The sequence below is a fragment of the Uloborus diversus genome, chromosome 6, assembly GCF_026930045.1.
Source record: "Uloborus diversus isolate 005 chromosome 6, Udiv.v.3.1, whole genome shotgun sequence".
Taxonomy (NCBI): Eukaryota; Metazoa; Arthropoda; class Arachnida; order Araneae; family Uloboridae; genus Uloborus; species Uloborus diversus.
In genome coordinates, this window is record NC_072736.1 from 30,146,747 (window position 1) to 30,169,599 (window position 22,853).

The 22,853-nt window shown below is 32.4% G+C and overlaps 1 protein-coding gene across 1 annotated transcript; it reads right to left on the minus strand.

Moving 5' to 3' along the window:
• Positions 1–3,326: 3,326 nt before the first annotated feature.
• On the minus strand, positions 3,327–22,488 carry LOC129224309 (uncharacterized). Its single transcript, XM_054858744.1, is given in 9 exon segments — positions 3,327–3,590; positions 6,054–6,172; positions 6,174–6,197; positions 6,199–6,224; positions 9,506–9,668; positions 15,725–16,017; positions 16,126–16,599; positions 16,945–17,259; positions 20,487–22,488. Coding segments are annotated over 9 exon segments (3,600 nt in total). The 3' UTR covers positions 3,327–3,406.
• Between the last annotated feature and the right edge of the window lie 365 nt (positions 22,489–22,853).

Here is a 22,853-nt window from a genome sequence, read left to right on the forward strand (position 1 = left end):
GACAAAAATATTCATGTAAAAATCAGGATTTAATATCTGCAATAAATTGTTCATCAAATTACGGCAGTTATAAGCTAATATTAACATTTTGGGTGATATTTATTTTGTAACAGTACCAGTAAAAAAGTCGAATATTAATTTGAAAATTTTCAAAAATAGTAATTTTTTTCTTTAGTTTTTCTCTCCAATATACAAAACACTTCATAAATTTTGTTCTGCATTCATGACATAAATATAAACTATTCTTAAAAGGGATAAATAAAATGCATAGCATTATCTTATTAACAGCAAAGTCAACTTTTTATAGACAATGTAACATTGAATCTATAAATTGAAAATCACTTAGCTTAAACTACACTATACCATTGGTCTAAGCTATAAAGACACAAGAAGTATACATTCACATTTAACTTTTGAGCAAAAGTGAGTATGTTAAGTGCTGGAAAGGAATTCTCTCATAGGGAAAGATGAAAAATATCTAAGACTGCAAGAAGTTTTACTTAAAAAAGAACATACAAGTCTATATTGGTTAGAGAGAGACTAGGGAAAATAACCAGAGCAGCTATTTTCATCAGCAAAGCATGTAAAAATTATTAATATATAATCAGCATGCTCTACATTATTCAAGGCACACTTGATATTCATATGGGCATTAGAATTTATATGAGAAAGAAATTTTAAAGTGCATCTTGACAAGGATGAAAAAAATCTAAAAACTGCAAAGCAAAACTAGTTTGTGAGCAAAAATTCAAGATTTTTGACATTAGTTTAAAAAAATTAGGGAAAAAACAAACAAAATAATGTTAATTGCTGATAGTAGTGATGTGCTGGATCGTTAAAAAAGTAGATCCGCGGATACGGATCTGGATCTCAAAATGTTTTTACCCAATTCAACTATCCAAGTGTAAAATTTGTTATGGAAGATATTCCCGTCAGAATAACAACACTGTTTCTTCAAAAAAACGTTATCTACGGCTTTATAAACAGTAAATAGAGAATTTAGTCTCACTTTCTTTGAAGGATGACGAGAAAAACCAAAATGAAGAATAACAGAAACCCCAAATCAATAACAAAAAATAGTATTAAACTAAAAGTTAAAAAAAAAAAAAAACATGTCCCATATAGGGCTGACCTCAGATTAAGATGGATTTCGCGGGTCAGAACACACATTCTCATGTATATAGTAGCCAATGATCGAATAACCCGAGAGTTTCAACAATGAAACTCGTGCCACGGCATGATAATTTGATAATATGTTTTGGTAATGTTTAACATGCAAGGAAAGGCTTTATCATGACAAGGCTGAACTGGATCCGGCAACTTAACTGTTTTGCTGGTAAGACTGTGTCGTTTTGGGGGAATGAAGAAACGAAAACAATTAGCGCTACCTACTGGAGTTTAGGGTGAATCCCCTGGAGTTAGGGTTGCAATTTCAACTATCAAAATATTAGCAAACAGTCAATTGCTTCGTTTGGATAGAAATTTTAAATTATTGAGTTTTTCTCCTTATCTTTCGACTATGAAATCGCTATCAATCACGAGTATAAAGGCTTAGAATTGCATTTAAAATTTATTTAACAAGAGTATATCTCTTACTGTAGAAAACTTGGAAGTTCCAAATAAATATAAAACGCAGAAAACTTCGTTCTTTCAATTTGGGGCCAATATTTTTAACGTACGGGTAAGTTTTTAATTCCATTAATTCTGAAAAACGTTAAGTCGGTTTTTATTAATGTCTCTGGTAATTAAAGTTCTACAGAAACAAGGTCAAGTTAAAAACACTTTTGATCAAGTCACCTTCTGAATGAAAAGAGAACTATAGAAAAGAACTTATGAAAATTTTACAAAGCAAATTATCACAACGTGGAAAAGTAAATTTCCAAATTATCATAATGTGGAATCGTAACAGGGGCAAGCAAATGAACATAGCCTATTGGTGAGAAATTTATCATCCATTATTTGTAAATATACATGAGAATCAAACGGCCTTTTAATTTTCTACTACAAGCAAAGCCGTGCGGGTACCACTAGTAGGGAATAAAACTTAACTTAAATATTTGAAAAAAAAAATGACTCATAAATTCGGTTTAAGAATTTTTAGAAAAGAAAAGATCCGTTTAAGATCCGTCAAAAAAGCAATGGATACGGATCTTTATTTTCCTTCGGATATCCGGAACATCACTAGTTGATAGGTTTTTAATTCATTCTTAAAAATATGTACGGCAAAATATAAAGGAACTTCTAAAAATGTACAGATTGTTAAAGCAAGGATACATCAGTGGTGTTCCCATAGGGTATACTCCATATACGCCGTACACACTCAAACATTTTTTAGGCACATAGCATACATCCTCAAGCTTCAAAAAATTTCATATTATGACATATTATGTATATGATCGCATACACATATTATGCATAACTGATTACTGGGAGTATAACCTCAGAAAAATTAGTGGGAACATCACTGGGATAGATATAATTCATATGTGATAATATTAAAAATTCTAGAATGCATCAAGATTTTTAAGGAAGAAAAGAATGCTACAATTAGTTTACTAATAGACATTTGTGAGTTGTGAACGCCTGAAAACAATTTTTAAATCCTTTTAAAAGAAAAAAAGTTTACGTTGAATGCATATAAACTACTACAGCAAGTAGTCAGAGTTCAATTTCTTCTTTAATGAATAAGAAGTCAAAAATTAAACTATTTGTTGATATTCAGCGTTTGGTTCTTAAAAAATGTCTCATATACATATCCATATTTTTCTCTCACATTTCAAACTAAAGAAAAAATAAATAAATAAAGCAATATATTCAATGGTCATACTTAAATAAAGCTCATCATTTATTTTATCGTTTCATTGATGAAACTAGCTGTAAAAATACTTTTTTATTTTTGAATGAAATTCCCAGCAAATCACTTACAATTAAGCCAGTTTGATGCAAGTGGTTGCCAATCTAGGTTGCAGAAGCCCATCTAGTGGGAAACTGAGCATAAAAGTCTTAAATGATATCGGCGATCTGCAGAGATGCACAGCCCCATAAGAAAAAAAAAAAAACAAAGCAAAGAAATAGTAAATGATCCTTGAATTAAAAAGATATTTTAAGAAAATATTGAGACATGCCTTTCTTCCTTAGAAAGATATTATTGTTCTTTGTTTCAGTTCATTTTTACCTGATTAATATTTCTTTTATTTTTATTTCATTAATTTAAACTTATTATACACACACGTAAGAAAAGTTTAGAAATATAGCTCAAAGCTTTTTAAATCTAACTTTTACAGATAATTCTTATATAAGACCACTTAAATATAAACACTTTTGCTCAAACATGAATTACTAGCAAATGGTCCTCTTACAAAAATCTCACTTAATGCCACTCCCCTTATATATAAAAAGTTATTTTTCAGGTGGGGTTTTTCAACAATCTTTTCTGACGAAAATCATACACTTTTCGGCAGAACAATACAAGATCTGGAGAAATATTGACCGGTGGAAGACTTTTCTTCCTTGGATAATCTTCTACTTCTGGAACTACAGATGGTAAGGGAATAATATTGTCCTCAGCTAACTTGCATTTCTTCCTGTACCTGAGAAGTATATTAAAGATGAATTTTTTCACCAGCGAGAAACAAAATTACACTAATCTTCAACCAGGGATGCCCCAAACTTAATTTTTGAGAAGGGGAAGCTCTCAGTTTACTAAATGAAATATATTTTACCAAATGATGAAATAGAGCATGCACACATACCTACATCTAATGAAAAGAAATTATAGATATCAATAATAAATTTAAAAATGAAAAAACTGCTTATGTTATAACTGTCTCCAAATTTAGAATTTTCAGGCAAAATTTCTTAAATAAGGAAATTTTTTGAAAGATTAATATGACCTACTATCCAGCACCCCTGTCATCAACTTTAAATGGATGCGTCAATTATCAAATCGATTAACTCCACTTTTTAAAAAAATCCTTATTTCTGCTTTAATAGTGTGTTATCAATGCTTAGCATGTGAGTTTATAATAAACTTTTGCTTCAGTACATTTCTGACCATGTGATGGCAGAAAATGTAACACGGGGGCTTATTCACTCCCATGGATAACACTATTTTCATCATTTCTTTGTTTTCTCGACTTTTTGTTTTGTGGAGTTAATCGATTTGGCAAGTGAGGCACATGAATATTAGACTGTTTGTATAATACAGTGAAATTACATTACAAAGAATTTAAAACAATCACAAATTATTTTTGCTGCAATGAGAACTTTGTTTTAATGGAATTCAAGCAATGCAATGGAAATTAGATCTGGGATGAAAATTTATTTCGATGAAATGGATATTTGGCTGTTGTTTACTTGGTCAAGTGCATTTAATGTTGAGTCGCCCGGTACACAAAAATTACAGAGGGTGGCCAAATTATTATAAGAAAACAAACTTTTTGGTATTTTTATATGTATTTATTGTTGTTAAATAGTTTTATTATTTGAATACATTTTAAAGTTTATTTAAAATTTGAATTAAACATAATAAATGAAAAGCAACTTCGGATCAATTTTATAAATACGAAAATAAATAATTATTTAATGTTCAGTAACTCTGCGTTTTGTTGTTATTGTGGTTTGGATGCGGCATGGCATGTTTTAAAGGCATGATATGGCTACTTGTTACAGTCTTGGAGTATTGTGCCATGCTTTGATGATATTCTCAATCACACTCACAAGAAGAAGCTTGTTACTTGAAATTTTAAAGTACACTGCCACTGATGCTGTCACAATTAAAATAATAATTTTTAAAAAAGTTAAGTGTTGCCAAAATAAACTTTTAACTTTTAAACAAATTTTAAAATGGTCTCAAATAATAAAAATACGTAACAACAATGAAATACTATAAAAATACAGAAAAGTTTGTTTGAGTATAATAATTTGGCCACCCTCTGTATTTATACATGAATTTTTCAATTAACATCAGCAAAAAGATGTTTTTTTTTTTTTTTTTTTTTCTAGTTTAAGGAAACATACATCTTTTAAAAAAACAGAAGAGTTGAATACAGATAAAAATTATTTTAACCAGTATTTTTGAATCTACAGCATTAAAACATGAGTTAGTTTAACATTTATAGATGTTAATATAATCACATTAACCTTTAAAAGTTGAGAACTTAACAGAAAAATTCTTTTAGAATTTATCAGCCTATTTTGACTTACTTAGGCCACCCAACATAATTAATTTAAAAGAAAACATATTCTAGATAAAAAAGTAAATAAATAAGGAAATAAATAAAAGATAAAGGAAATAATTAATTAATGTGAAAATTAAAATTATCTCCATATGTCCACATCATATTTCAGTAAATTTCAACTATTAATATTATTAGGACCATTTTATTTTGATTCCCCCTTCCTCCTAGTTTGTGCATCTCTTCACCAATGACAAAGTGAGCATAATAAAAAACGAAAGAAAGTAAAAAGCTAGCAAAGCACAAAAGTCGTAACTGACAAATCAATATATTTACTTAGATAAGTGACTATCTTCAACTATAAATGTTGAAGAAATAAGAAAAAACAAAACCCAATAGAAAAAATCCTACAAAATCAAATTATTTAGCTGAAGATAGAGGAAAAAAAAATGCATTCAAAATTGGTTAGAAACTTGCCTTGCCATCTTTTAGGAATTCATAGAACTAAACAATTAATTAAACATATAATTTGCAAATTACAAATATTTCAGTTAATCTGATTTAAAAAAAAAACTATAGCCTTCCTCAATGGACTATTCAACACAAAAAGAATTTTTCAATTCCAACCAGTAGTTCCTGAGATTAGCGCGTTCAAACAAACTGTTAAGCTTTATATTATTAGTATAGATATTAATAATTGTTGAAAAATCTCATAGAAATTACTTTTAAAATTTATTACATTGGAAAAGTTAAGTAGAGATTTATAATTTACAGACCAAACAAATACTTAATTCAAACATTGAACATGGCTTTTATAAATGGGATGAGTGGGGTTTGCTATAAAAAGGTAAAGAAAGTAACTACAAAATTAACAACCTGCAGTACTCCAAATATGTAAGGACAAAGCACTTGTCTTCAATACAAGCAACACTGTTGACATCTTTGTGTTTGGATGCAAATACTTCATCATCCATATGATGTAGCTTCTTCCCAGTTTTCTGTATGCTCAGGCCGATAAAAACCACAGCAAACTCATCGTCATTTCATCTATCAAAATTAACAAGATACTGCAGTTTAAAACCAAATGTGCAAAAAATGACTTTCATATCAGTGATTGGATTCAGTTGGTACGCAATGGTTCATATGAACAGCTTCATAAAAAATCTCGAAGCCAGTTCTTGAAATTTTTTAAGTTCTGCAAGCCGGTATATATAAAGACATACAAGGTATTTTAAAAATTAAAACCAAATTATACAATTTGAAAAAAAAAGAAAAAGATTTAAGACGTGTTTTAAACCCTCAAAACTATTACAATAAATTCTGCTAAAGCTGAAAGAAGTTTCAACGAAATGAATAAAATTTGTATATAAAAAAGGAAATACACTGACCGTCGAAAATATTTCCAACATGATGATAATGAACTTAATTTAATCCCACTAAAAGATTGGGACCCAAAGTCGGCGGTGACAAAATGGTTGAGCAATAACAATCACAGTGCAGTTCGAGTAAAAACAAAGAAATTAGAAGAAGCTAGTGAGCAATAAAACAAATTTTTAAATATTTAAAAAAATGATTTTTTTTTTTTGTGTGGAATTAAATGAGCTTGAAACCCCCCCTTATCATTTTCACTATACAGGGGGGGGGGGAGGGATTTTTTAAAAGATTTGAATCCCACCAGTTTCATATGCTTGTACTTATTTGCAATGCTTTAAATAAAAATCAAAACTAATATGTAATTAAATTTAATGCTTAGAAGTTTTTTCTTAGAAAAATATATTTATATTACCAGACTAATTTCTGAAAGAACTAATAAATAAATTCTTTACTGCATCAAAAATATTAAAACTTGGTTACTTAAAGCAATATTTTTTTTTGTAGATTGTTTCCCTTAATTTCTTATATGAGCTCCCTGACAAAATTGAATTCAGTGCAGCACATTCATAATGAAATCACCTCCAAATACCTTGACATCAAAATAATATTTAAAACACAAAATATGTTCCAAAATATAATAGCTATTTGAAATATGCACTACAAACAGTATGGTAAAAGTAAAGTTGTAATTTTAAGAATTTAAATCAGCAATTTATAGCGAAGAAAAACTAATATGAATAATTAAGGAATGTCAATCTATTTGTTATAGAAATAAAAATGTCTAATACTGATATGGCCTCTATAAACATTGCAAAGCAACTTAATGGGAAACAATTTATTGCAAAGTTGTTAAATAGCTGCTTCTCAAGATACTAACTAAAGCAACTGACTTAGTTTCACATAAGATCTCATAATTTTTTACAGTGGAAGCAAGACTATTATTTTTGTATACCTTATGTTTTTGGTGGGATATTAATTCTTTTTGTAGGAAATACTACCTAATACAATGGATATTAATTGGAAATGAAGCAGATAAGGGAATATTTCTCATTGGGATTTTGGCAGGAGCGCCAAATTTTGGGCAGTTTTTCTTTTTATTCTGTCGATAAAACATAGGCTGAAATACATTAGCTCTTAATATTTGGGTGTCAAGAAAATTGGTAACAATGAGGTAAATTACCAAGAAATCCAGTTATTGAAACTTTTCCATAAATTGGAAAAGTCAAAATATCTTCATACTAACTTCAAAACAGTTCATTTCAATAATTTACAAATTGGTGCAACCGTCAAATTTTACGGCGTTGCCATTTCCGGTACATCATGGATTTGTTTTTTTATGTAACGATGGCAAGCTCCAACTGACTAATGAAGGATTTCTTAATTGATAGCGAGAGAGCGCCATCCGTCAGATAACTAGTTGACAATGATGGAAACAGTTGTAAAACTACATAACATGACTGAAATTTTGGAATGTTTCAATTCTTCCTTCCATTACATGCTAAATGTTAACTCTATAAAAAATGTCAAGCTTGTGTGACTGCTAGATGTGCCTTAGATCTTTGAGGATCCTGTCAGTGACATCATCTATCCGTAGCAAAATTCAAGAACTTCGATTTGCAATCATTTGTAAACTATTAGTATAAATGGAGCGAAATTTTCTAATATAACTCACTATTGCAAGTTCTCTCAGTCATTAAAAGCTCAGGTTTCAAGCTTTATCCACAACAAATTTACAGGAGGGTCGAAAGTGCCCTGAGTTGCATCAAGAAAAGGATGGTACGGCTGTGCTTTTGTTTCACTTGACTTGACGAAGGTACTGCCCTGCCACAAGAGAAGATGCTTAACGCAATGCAACAAGTACATGCTACCTTGAGGATTATATCCCACAAATCTTCATATACTGAAATTCAAGATTTTCTTTAAATATTTTTAGGTTATTCCCCCCCCCCCCAACTACAAAATAGTCTGCAGACTTTCTCAAGAATTTGCAATACATGTGGTGCTGTTTCCGCTACAAGGAAGTCAAACATAAAAAACGAGCTGATGTGTGCATCACATGACTTACTTTTACACCAATTTACTGATAATAGTAATGCCTTGGAATAAGCAAAGAAACACTTCAAATATATTTACCCCAAGTTTGTTGCGAACCGAAACAAAAAAAATGTTTTATACAGATTAATTTTCCCAATATTGGACATTTTAATGTGATTCAATAGTTAACTATCTAAATATCGCCAATTTTGGTCAAAATAAAACAAAATTATAAAAAAAAAAAGCCAATTTTTTGTCACCAAGTTGGTGAAAAAACTTGCCGACCAAAAGCTTGGAGATATATCACAAAGTGTTTGCATAAATTATAACACCACTTGAGTTCTGCATTGAAATTCACAACAATTCCCCCCCCCCCCACACACAAAAAATAAAGGTGTAAAAGACCCCCTTTGGAACATCTGAATGCAATCAAAAAGAGAGGTGCACAACTAGACCCCACTAGGAGTTTATGTATCAAATTTCAACTTTCTAGGACATACCGTTCTTGAGTTATGCGACATACATCCGCAGGTACACATACATACATACAGACATCACAAGAAATCTTGTTGTGATTAACTCGCAGATCTTCAAAATGAATATTTCGGGTGTCTATATGTTCTTAGACACTTATCCACGTGTGGTCGAGTTGAAAAAACATTCATTCAGGGATGAACAAAATGGAAATTAAGGCTGATTTTTGAGTGAAATTTTTTTCCTTTATTATTACTTCCTTTTTTGTAAAAGGAAGTAATAATGACATAAAAACACTTTTAATCAATATTTGTCGAAATTAGTTCAATTCAAGAGAAAAGAAATATATTTATAAAATTTGCCTAAATGGGAAACTACATAAAAGACAATATCACTTATTTTATGAGCTCTTTAAAGCAGTAACATTTTCTTTCCACAACACTCACTATCAATAGGATTTTCCCAAAGAGCTGTAATTTTAGCAACAAAAGGGAGATCTGTCTTTCTTGGACCCGATCTAAGAAAAACACAGTCCTTCACACAAATAACATCCCCTTCCACATGACGTATGGATGAATAACACTTCCGGATGCAAGGTAACTCATCATTCTGAAAGAAAAAGGAAAAGTTTAAGATGTGTATGTTGTAAAGTTCCTTACTGAAATAGTTAGCAAACTAAGCAGCTAACTAAAGATAACTAGCAGAAAACAAGTTTTTTTTTCTCTAATTACTTTCTTCTATATCTAATATATAGAAGAAAGTATTGGATTCGTGAAAATTTTTGAATTTCGAAGGATTAGAACGTTTTGAGGTATGCCGAGTCCATTTCAACCATTTTTGACAAATGTCTGTCTGTCTGTGTGTGTGACCAGTTTTTTGCGGCCACTCTACAGCAAAAACTACCACATGAAATCGAACGAAATTCGGTACACATATGTGCCCCTATGTGAACTTGTGCCCAAGGCTGGATTTAAGGGAGGGCAGGCTGGGCTACTGCCCCGGGGTCTCCACAACAAAGGGGCCCCCCACAAAATTTTTTTTACAAAATATCCTAACTTTCACGGGTCAGACGATGTATTTACTATTAAAGTGCTGATCGAAAAATATCGGATATATACATATATATCAAAGTATCGGATATTTTTGAAAATATGATGATCTTTTCGAACCCTGATTAGGAGCCTCCACTCCTTCGTTGCCCTGGGGCCTCCACACTTCCAAATCACGTCTTGCTTGTGCCCATTGTTTTTTGGCGCTAATTTCTCCAAAGGGGGTGGAGCAATGGAACGTTTCTTGAGTTATGCGTGCCTGCTATTTCCTTGAAAGTAACTGGCAGAACCAAAGAAAATTTGGTCCATATGTTACCCTTAAGATATACAGGTGCTGATTCAATTTTGGTGTCAAAAGCTCAAAGGGAAGATGAGCTATAGAATGTTTTTTGTCATCAATTGTGATTGCTGTATCTCAAGAAATAATGAACAGAATCAAACAAAAATTTATCGAAAAGTACCAGTTAGAGGATATAAGAGGTGATTCTATTTTGGCGTCAACAGCTGAAAAGGGGGTGGAGCAATCGAACGTTCTTTGTTTTCCACTGTGAGTGCCATATCTCAAGAAGTAATGCTACGTTTTGGATGAAATTTGGAATAAACGTGAATCCATATGTAAACAGACGTTGGTTCAATTTTGGCGCCTCCATGTGGGGCTGATTTTTTTTTCTTTTTGGGTGAATAAAAATAGCTTTATAAATGCAATAATAAGAAAGGTATATCGTTATAGACTGTCGTCTGCGTATTTCACATGGTTTTAATTGTAGGAAAATGACCAGAAAATCGCAATGATTTAATCTTTTTAACTGTTGTCATCTTGTGCTTGTTAACAAATAAATGTTTGTAATTATTTTAAGCAGGGCTTTAAAAATAATTTTTCATTCTTTACTTTGCTTTTGAGATAAATGGTCGTCAATTTTTGGCACGTGTAATTTTGTTTTTGTTGGGAATATTGTTTCCTCTTCAAGCATGGGGAGGGATCAGAATTATAAGAAAGATATAGAAGAAAGTTTCCTGATGGCCACAACATACTAGTTTTTTTTTTTATTTTAAGCCTTCAGAATATCCCCTCCCCTGTAATTATTTAATAATTCTTACTAATTACAATAACCCCTCATTGCACTGCTCCTTGTTATATTGCTCATTCGGATATATCATGCATTTTCGTTGTCTCCTGAAAAATTATGTTTTAAAAAAATATTACTTTACATTTGACATCATAGAAAAAAAAAGGTTGTATTACTCAGAAAAAGGATTTTTTTCTTTTCTAATAGATGGACAAAACTGGCATATTTTCCATAGACTAATTCGCTGCAGTTAAAGTTTCAGCTTTCAATTTGTATTTCACTATAAAACAATGAAAATATTAAAAAATATTTTTTCTTAGTTGAAGAGAAAAATTGGTAGATAAATTAATTTTTGTTTTTATTCAAAAAATTGTCCTTATATGATAATGAACTAGTAATTTCGTAGATGCACATGTCATTAATATGTACATTAATTGAATTGTTACTTTTTATGACCTGGGTTATATAAGCATTTTCAAATACACACACACAAACCTTTTTGTGCGATCTTCTTTTGTATGACTTTTTTTTTGCGTGTATAAAATTTCAATCAGATTGGGATTCAATTGACGATAGTATTTGTAAAATTGACGAAGTTATTTATAAAACCAACAAACTTTTTTTTATGCGATTTTTTATATGGTCCTTATCTACCCCACAAAAACAGGTTTGGGTGAATATATCATGCATTTTGTTGTCTCCTGGTGAGTGCGATATATCAAGCAGTTATTGTATTTAATATAGAGTAGTGAAATTGACTACAATTGCACAAGAAAATAATTATAACAAAATTTTCAAAGAATGAAAATTTGTTCCAAACTAAGGACAAAGGGTATCTCATTTAAATAAGAAGTAATAGTATTAATATTTTCAGACTTTTAGTGTTTTTTATAATCACTGATATTAATTCCTCTGAACAGTTGCTAACTGAAAGGAGCTGCTTATAAGATTTTAATTTTATTTCAATTTTCTTTACTTTCTTTCCTGGCCCATTCCTAGTTCTTTTTACAATGAAACATTACAAATGAAAAATTGAACAATTACATGCATATTTGTTCAAAATGTACAGTTTTCTCAAAAAATTAAATTACTAATAATAGACAAAATTAAAAGGAAACACTAAAGAAATTATTTTCTCAACTTGAAATAAAAATTACAAAAATCATTGAAATAAATCATGAATTAAAAAACAAAAAAGTTTAATTTGACAGGTAATTTTTACAACACACGTCAAATGTATAAAAAATTGAGTAACTTATAGTGCACAAATTCCTTCCCCAGGCCCACGCCAAGCCTAATCGGTGCCGTTGCGCAATGTCTTTTGAGCGCCTTTATGCAGTGGCGTTCAACGAAAATATAGTTAACACCTGGATTGAAGTTTGTAGACAAATATGACACAGAAAAAAAGTTTAGCATTTAATTTATATATAATAAAAAAAAATGTATATTTAATTTTGGATTACAATGTATAGGCTTTTACTTCATATCTCGAATTTATTTCGAGTTTAGTAGCTCCTCTGATATGTTAATGCGTTTTAGAAGAAAAAAAAATTTAAATATCAAAGTGAATGCTGTTATAAATCTCTCTCTAATCTCTAATTGATGAATAATTAATCAAACTTTTATGGCTGTTAAAACATGACAGCAGGGTACTCATATTTCTCAATTAAAGTGTACATGATATACCACCTTAAAATCTAAAGCTGAATTGCCTCCCCCCCCCCCTCGAGGTAAAACCAAGAATTATAAAATACAGAAGGCATTGAACATGATATCTAGAACAAATTCAATGTCCAAAACTCTTTTTTTTCTTTTTTTTACACACAAATAGTTAAAGAAAAAGAAGGGGGGGGGGAGGAATCAAGAAATTATGGTGTGGTCGTAACTTTTTGGAACTAAAAAGCTAACCAAAATTGTTAATATACAAATATATGGCACAAGTGATCCAAAATAATGATTTCCAAAATTTCTCATACGCACAGCCTTTTGTACTAATAGACATACCGAAACTCACGGGGGGAAAGGGTAAAGAGGAAGAAAAATGCTAATATATGCATCAATTAGCATCACGTGTCTTCAGTGTAAAAGATTGATTTTTTGAATAGCATGTTTGGACAAAACAAGGCAATAATTTTTCCTTATATATAGGCAGTGAGAGGATTGCTTGTTTCGCTGAGTAACGTAGTTTCATCGCCAATAGATCATTAGATATTATCAGGGCCTGATGAACGCATGGTTCGGTAGGTCCATGGACCATTGCACCACAATTTTAGGAGCACAAAAATCGTGTAGATTTCTTTCCTTTCTTGAAAGCTTCCACATGAAAAATGTGCAGATTTTTCTTGTGAAAGGGGCACCAAATTTTACCAGGAACTGGGTTTTATGAAAAGATCAATTCAATTTTTTTGATTGGAGAGATTCCCCCCATTTGGAGCATTTTTGATTGGTTGAGCTCGGTGCCTTTTTGACTCAGGTGCCGTTGTGTGCCGCACGACCTCGCACATAGGGACAGCGTGGCCCTGTCCTTCCCACAATTAATTCTAATAGTAGAATCTATAAGAACTGCGATTTCAACTAAAAAATTCATGGAAAATTCCACAAGATATACCGTGTATACTCGCAAATAAGTCGACCCCCCTACGTTTAGGAGAAAAAATCGAAAACCCGCACATAAGTCGAGTCCCTACTTTTGAAAAAAACAGGAGCGTTTTGCTGCCAATTTTGAATTTAAATGTTATAAAAAGGAGGAAAATGAAATGTAATTAAAATTTTATGCTAAAAAAAGTCCAATTTTTATTCTTTTGCACCAAAAGGGTTCACTTTTGTGATTGTGAGTTTTGTAAAGGGTTTGGTTTCCTTGTTATGATTTTTTTTACTTGTTGCTTTTATTTTTATTTTATATCAATAAAATTTAATGCTGAGGCCATATCATATTATTTTTAAAAATGAGCAATAATTCACGACTATTGGGAAAATTCGCGAATACAGCAATTCCCGCACTTTTCGCATAGTCTTCCGTTTACTGCAATTATTTATTCTTTATTTCACAGTCAGACCATAAAAAATCATAACAAAATTTTTAAATATTTACTTCTTTAGAATCTGTTTAAAAGAGATGGACTAAAATCGAGAAAATGTTTGCATTTGTGAGTGTTTTTTCTAAGAAAAAAATTGGGGAAATTTTTTGGAAATTCTGCCCCGTGTATTAGTCAACCCCCTAACTTTAAACCTCATTTTTTGTAAGAAATTTTTTGACTTATACGCCAGTATATACGATAAGTTACCAAAAATATGAAGTTCTTCATTTACTGAATTTGGGGCAGACGCGAGGCTATGTCAATCTTGTTACAAACTAAGATCGGCCCTAGGCAGGCCCATCTCGGAATTGAAGTAGTTTTATAAGGGGCAGCAACCGAACTGGCAAGGGCCCGCTTTGGCTCTCAGCGGCCCTGTGTGTTGTTGAAGAAAACTAACAAGCTGCTATTTTACAAAGAACAATTTTGATTAGTAAATTTGCAATTTTGGTGCAAAAATATCAAATTTAACTTTTGTATCAGTATCAGATAATGAAAATTGGCATTGAATTTTATACCCCTGTAGGCTGAAAAGCAATTTTATGAGTTTTTCTAACAAACAAACTGAGGAAATTGGAAGAGTTCTAACTGTTCAGATAATTAATTACCTCTTGTATCACAAATACTCACCGACAGTTTCAATTTTGTTAAATAATTTTGTTGCTATGAGTTAGTGTAACTGTTCCGATTTTTTTTTTCAATCTGAAGTTGCTAAATCCTTAAAATAAATACTTTAAATTTAAACACTGATGTTTAGGAAAACTAAAACTGGAAGAGAAATTGGAAAAGAGTAGAAAAGCAAGAAAAAATATGAAAAAAAAAAAACAAAAATCCGTCAAATGACAGAAAATTGGCAACATTATATTTTATACTCAATATGCACATTCATGGCAAGAAAGTAATAACTAATTCAGACAGGGGGCAAGGGCAAACTAAATCAAGAAAAAATTAATTGGTTGCTGAAAATGACTAGTAAATAAAGAAAAAATCTGAAATTTAACAAAATTTATGTTATTTTTCTGTTTTTAGTTCCATTAAAAGTTTGAGTAAAACTTTTACCCAAAAATAAAGAGAAGAAAGAGAAATATTTATCTAGTTGCTTCTAAACACAAAAGAGGTTCTCAGAAGACAGTTTCAAACTGGGATGAAACAAATACCATATATCGCTAAATACTGAATATTTTGTTAAAATTCAAATCGGATATTCGACGAAAAATGAAGATTTGGTTAAAACTTTTTAAACTGTAATATAATGTTTGTACTTTTATTTTAATCCAATTTGAAATAGAAAATCATCTTTTTTAGGCCTTCTGTGAAGCATAAAAAGGCATTTTCATTTAATATCCAAAATTTTTCTACATTAAGTATCCTTAATCATTTAAATTAAATAAGAAACAAAATAAATTATTCTAAAAGCAAAAACAAATTTAAAAAGTAAATGTTTAAATAAATATTTTGCAGAGAAAATAACTTACTGATATATAAACTTGCTTTTCGAAACATTTACCTTCCCAAGACCAGCCATGATTAGGCTTTTTATTAGAAACTTTTGGAAGCACAAGACGGGGTAAAGAAACTAAAGGTTGAAAATGCTTTGTTAAATGCTCTCCAGATGCAGTGTTCTCAGATTTTTTTGCTTTTGATAGCTGCGCTAAAGGTCGGTTGTAACAATCTCTAAAGGTTCTCTGCTTCCCATGCAATCTGGCTCTACGAATAACAGCCGATTCTTTTTTCTTTTTAATTTCGATGACCATAACATCGGGCATTTCTGTTTTACAGTCGTCAGTTTTGCTTGGGTTTGCTTTATCATCGCTTTCCATAGCAGACACATTTGGACCAGATTCAACATCATCAGAATTTCTCTCGACTGCTGCACTTGTTTCAGTTATGTTACTGTTTGTTTCAAGTATCTCTTCAGATGTCGATGGCTTTTCTACCTCAGATTTCACCAAAATCTTATCTTGCTTACACATCTCTGATTTCACTGAAATCTCTGGTTTGTCTGTCACCATTTTTTCCTTGGATGTACTGTAATTCTGAATAATAGGATCACACGGTGCCGGAATATGACACTTTTTATCTATCTCATCATTTTCCACATCAACAACAACTATTTTCTCTCGATGACTGTTTTTAGGTACTTCTAACTGGATGTATGTTTTGGTATCTCGAGAATTGTCTTCAGTAATTTCAATGACAGATGGTGGACGTAAAGGGTATCTTGCAGAATCTGGGCTGTTCATGGTATGAAGCTCTTTACTGGGCTCATTTTGGTAAGAGGGATAGCAATAAGGAGTGTTGGTGACAATGCCATGATTCTGTTTCATTTCCCAGTTCGGGCTTTTATATCCTTGATTTAAATGTTTAAAATTATCAATCGAATGCTGAGGCTGACTTGGAGGGCCTGAAATTATTTGACAATCGTTTTCCTGAGATATATCTTGTAAAATAGGCTGTACAGATGAGGTATTCATTTTATTTTTAAACTGAGAAAGATTTGAGTTTGGTGAACTGTAGTTATTACGTTTAGAATCATGCGTTCTTTGCTCATATGTGTTTGGAAAGTTTCCAAATGAAGTAGAAGACGACTTTTGTAACTGATAGTTATTCTGAGGTATATACGAAGATGCTGGATGCTTTGAATTTGTATATGAAGGGTTTGCATTAGAGAAATTTCTGTTAGGAACGCCTTCACTTTGTGGATGATGTTTATATGTCACAGCTGACTGAGGTTCAGGTTGCACTAATTTCGCAGCAGGTATATGATTAGATGGGATAGAGTTCTGCGAGTGAGATACAGATGAAGGGTGAGGAGTGATCTCTGAACTGTTTCTCTGCCCTCGTGGACCTTCTGAGGAATGATATCGATCTCTCGGAGATACTGGAAGTTGCGGTCTTTGAGGTGGCTGATGAAGATGAGGTTGAGGCTGAGGATGATATGGAACAGGTTTGTGAATTGTATACTGCTCATGCTGGGGTTGAATCAAAGGTCCAGCTGGTTGATAATAACCTAAAGGAAATTTTCACAGGAATTAGAAACAATAAGCACATTCAAAACATGCATGCAGGCCTGTCATTTAGGGGGGTCAAGAGGGGACAATTGCCCCCTTGCCTTAAGAAATTTATGTATTTACATATAAGTGGACATGGTATTGCTGCTTTTTAGTAAGTTTTGCAACAAATACCCCCCTCCCCCCCACCCCGTGAAAAATTCAAAATGACAAGCCTACACCTAGTATGCATGAGTTACATTTCTATATTTGTATAGTTGAACCTAAGTCTGATTCAAGGTTCTTTACCACACATACAAGATACAACATATTAGGGCTGGCCGATGTAGGAAGTTCTACATCTTGATGTTGTGATGCATCAGGATGTATTTCAAATAGTTTAAATTTAAAATATAATACAATCAGTCAGTAATATGAATGTTTAATTCCAAATTTAACTGATGAATTATCGAAAAATAAAGAAATAATAAAAATATTTTTGTAGCAAGAAATTACAAAAAACAGCATTAAAAGAACAAAATATCAATAAATATTGCAGACATTATTTGAGAGTACAAAGAATATTTGAGCTTGAGGATTGAATATGTTTTTCTTTGCTTCCATAAGCTCATATCCTTTTGCATTTAAAAATGAGTTCTTGCCCATTAAAATATGCTTGCGATTCTTTGCTATTTTGACGTAGAGTTTTTTTTAATGTAAAAACATTTGAGCTTGTGGATGGAATGCATAACTTTGCTTCCATAAGTTCTTTTTTTTTTTGTATTGAAAAGGGAGTACAAGTAACCTTAAAATATGACTAATTTTTTGCTATTTCACGCTTTTAATGATAACCTTTGCCGCCTGCTTGTCTAGTGGCCATAGAAGTCTGTGACAGAAAGGTTTGGGTTTGAATCCCGGCTCGGGCATGGAAGTACTTTCTCTCTCCTGTCCATTCCTTTCTTTGTGTGAATGCGTTGTTGTTCTGTGAATGGTTGCCTATCCTGAAAACGTGTCCTTATGACGTGTGTGCACTGTAAAAGTCGGAATTCACACCAAATTATGGAATAGTTGGAAAAGTGAATCAGGGTACCCCAAATGAGGAACCTGCATAGGTCAAGTAATCGCGGAACGTCGATTGATTCGAATAATCTTCTACTTAAGACTCCCAAAAATCAACTCAGATTTTTTAAAAACTAACCTGGATTCTTCAAAATTACAACTTAAAATTAGCTTAAAACGGAACAAAGCTCATGTGACACAAAATGAGGAGCATGCGCCACGTCAAGATTCAGTCCCTGGGTTAAAATAGAACCGATTCCGAAGGAGTCGAAACGAAGGGGATAAGGGTGCAGCTTGGTTTGCCGTTGCTTATTGAAAACAAAGGTGCTCTTATTTTAATCTTCAGAAGAGGAGGAAGTGTAAATGCTCGCTGAATCACACATCCTCAACCCACAAAATTCCGACAACAAGAAAATTGACATTGAACTGAACATCAATATTTTATTCACAAGTAAATTCCTTCAAAGTACAATTGTTTACACAATAAAATAAATGCAGAGCATTAATTGACAACTCAATATGTCATGGGCCTAAGGTTTTTTTTGAGACACAACCTCCCGCCCTGAAAATTCTGACACAAGAAAAATTCATTTCGAGCTGTATATCATTAACTAATTCAAAATAAAATCATTTCAAAGTAAAATTTTTAAATTATTAAAGAAAACAAAAATGAAAGATTTATTTATATATTTATAGATACCATTCAAAGTTTTACAAACTAGAACAGTGCCAATGACTGCAGGGCCCGACTAACTAGAAGTGAGCGCCCCCCCCCCCCCCATTCTATCACTTTAAGTCAACGCAAAATAATGTTTAACATTTAGATTAAAGATGATTTTTTTTTTCATTTTCACAAAAATACATGATTTTTTAATGCTGTGCATAAGTTTTTTAAATCTTCCGAAGCCCCTTAGGAAGATGGACCCCAGACCCAGGCCTGTTCCTTAATCAGTCCCTGAGTGACTGTCACAGCTTGCAAAAGATGCTGACACTCATAAAAAAGTATTAGTGTTCATCAATGAGGTAGAAGCAGATATCAACTGAGGTAGTGAGAAGCAAAGGGATGCAAGTGGAAAAATTAAAAAATTGGAAATAACCAGTACAAATGGTAGGTGAACCTCTCCTCTGTCTTGGGTCCAGAGGTTGTACTAGAAGCCCTGGTAGGTGCTGCTGTACAGCATGATTTAGGAAAAAATTTCAATGAAAGCCTACCTAAGATCTGATCTTTAAACACGTTTTACTCAAAACTTAAAATAGTCCACTTGCATCCCTTTGCTTCTCACTGCCTCAACTTTACTGTTTTCTATCTTTGTTCGTCAAATTTAAGCTCTCTTTTTTCCCTAATGGGGTTGTTTCCATCAGTCAAAATTACTACTTACTACTATTTTACTTGTGTACAATGCTGAATATTTGCACCAAGATATTGTACTTGCCGAACTGCAAGTACAATATAGTACTTGTAGTTCGGCAGTTTGTGCGTGGAGCCATCTTGAGAATGCAAACGATGTTCTATGCACACGTCCAGTGCCAGAAGGAGCGGGGAGGGGGAATGAAACTTGATGTCATCAGTGGAGATGGGGACACTAAGGGGGCAGGGCTAATCGGGAGACTTTAAGAATTAATTAAAAATAACTAGCAGCCCGAACGAACTGATATTGGCGTTTATCGTTATAAAATGGCCCAAATTTTCATTTAAAAAATGCATGCAGGTTCCTCATTGCCAGCTTAGCTGGCACACAATAACAACAACCTTTTTTTTTTGCACATACACACACAAAAAAAGTTTCCTTCATTGAAAAAAATTACTTAAAGAGCGATTTGTGGTTAACTTTAAAATGATAAGTACTTTTTGATGGAAAAAATAAATCTCATTTATGCTTATTTAGGGAAGTGAAGACCATTGTTTGCTTACAATGTTTGCTTCCATCTGAACATTATGATCGGTGCGGTATTGATGCATTGGCTTGTCGAATAATTTTAAACTGGTCTGACTATTTAAGACCTATACCGATGTTTCATGACGCATAGAAGCACCACCTAGCCCTACAACATATATATGTATACTATCATGGGCATTTTAGGTAAACATACAAACAAACTTAATCTCCTTTAATAATCTACGATTTTTTTAAAGTACAAAATATGTTGTTATAAATTCTAATTACCAAAAGAAAATTAATATACTTACCATAGTCACTTTGTGGATACTGCATGTGATGAGGATGTCTATAATGGGGGACTGTGAAAGCACTTGCACCATACTGACGTGGTATATGGTGATCCATGCCCATAACAGGAGGAATACCAGTAACTGGATTCATATGATATGGTTGTGCTGGCAAAAGTGGACCATGACTGTAATAGTTTTGTCTTCCAGGTATAAGAGGTTCGCTTAAATGAGAACGCATTGGACTGCTTGGTGCTAATGGTAAAGAAGAGGGCGTAAGATTTTTAGAGGCAGGCTTATAAGTTGTTTGCATTTGCAAACAATAACTTTCATTTGCATTTTTGGATTGATAATGATACATTTGTGTAATAGCAACATCATCATTCCCAATAATTCTTTCAATTTTCCTTTCAGATTTACTTTCCTCTTTAATTTCAACATCGTTTCGAGCATTGATATGAACTTTGGTAACTTCAGTGTATTGAGTCAAACCAACTTTGGTCGCAGCAGTTGTTGAAACTACAGTATTGCTTTCATCCTTTTGAGAGTTAATGCTATGTTGTCGAGTTTCAGCCAGTGACACATCCGATTCAACTGTCCAGCTCTTCTGATATGAGGAATCGGGTAATGATGTACTTTTAGACACAGCTCTAGGATCTTCTTTCAAGTCCGACTGAGAGGAAGACTTTTCTTCATTCTTATCATGTATGTCAATCAGATCTATCACAGTCGAAGTCTTAGCTTTCTGTTCAGTTTCAATAATTTGTACATCACACTTTGATTCTAAAAAAATTTCTTTCACATCAATATCAGAAGAACTTTCACTTTTTTCTTCGACCCTCTTTGGTATTCTTTTAGGCTTAGGCTCCTTTGGTTCTTGTAAATAGCTGGCGGCCAATATGGCTTGGGCATTCAAACTGGCCATTCTTTTGCAAACTCTAGTATCAATAATTTCAACATCTGAAAACTTCCTCTTTTTTGTTTTCTTAGCCATTTTGAATTCAGTTTTGTTCTTTTGCTCTTTTTTGACTTTTACAGGTTCAGAGTTCTTATTTTTTTCTGACTTTTTTGTAGCTGCACTCTCGTTCTTTTTGAAAGACTTTGTGTGATTTTCATTCCTTTTAACAGAACTACATTGGGTTTCACTCTTTCTAGTAGAATTTTGATTCTCATTCTTTTTTACAATTGGTTTTGTTTCATTTTTGATATCCATTTCATCATCCGTGTTTTCTTCATTTAAAAAGTCGATAAGAGAATTTTCATCAGCATCTTTGAAATTGTCTCCAATAGTTTTCCCTTCATTTTCATACAAAACATGAACTTTGGCTAGAGCGTTCAAGCTAGCCATTCTAGCTGCTCTAGCTGTTGGCCATTCTTGCATCACAGCATATGGAAACCTCGGCCTTAATTCTCTCGTTGGACTAAGAGATTTCTGCTTATTGGTCGTAGATAACTTCTCACACAGTAACTTTATAGCTTTAGCTTTCTGTGCAGCCCGGACATCAGATTTTTTCTTAGGTCGAGAATATCGAGATTTAACTTTGGAAGTAGTATGCTTCAGAATAGTTTTTTTCTTTTTCAAATACTCTAATTTCTCTTCATCATCTGACTCTTCTTCACTATCACTATCTTCATCTGAAGACAAAACTACGGAAGTAGAATAGCTAACCTTCCTCACTGAAACAGATTTTCTCAAATTGCAAGATTTCACAACACTCACAGAAGACGAACGCTTAGACACGATAACAACCTTTTCACGGTTGGAAGCAGCAAATTTATTCTTGGAATCTTTCACAAAGCATTTATTGCCTGTTCCTTTCTTTACTGGAAATTTTGCATTTTGAGAATGTTTTGATCCCTTCCATCCTTCCGATTTCAACAAGCATTCACAAGCTTTCATGGCATTGCTTTCTTTAGCGCTGCTTGCTCTCTTGGATTTTTCTAATGCTAAAAGCCGTGTAGCATAACGACTGGATCCATCCTTCTTCGAAGAACTTGATCGAGAGTTTCCTTTAGAAGACATCCTGGTGCTGGGTGTTAAAATTTTCCTGAGCTTTCAGTTCACATTTCTAATTTAAGTACATCATCTAAAAATAATAATAAAAAAGCATGTTTAATAAAGATTCTTGTTTAAACTTTTCATAACAATTGTATAACAAAGAAATTTCTTAGAATAAAACAAAATAAGAGTTATCATGGGGGAAATGTTGATTTTCTTCAAAGGGACTTGAAAGAAAACAAAAATAGTTATCCATTTTTTACCTATTTAACTAATTATTAAAAACACATTAGTATAAACAATTGCATGCTTGAAAAGTATACTGACACTCACTAAGGATAGGTCATAATTTTTCAAGCACTGGAACAGCAAAAAGAAATGATCAAATT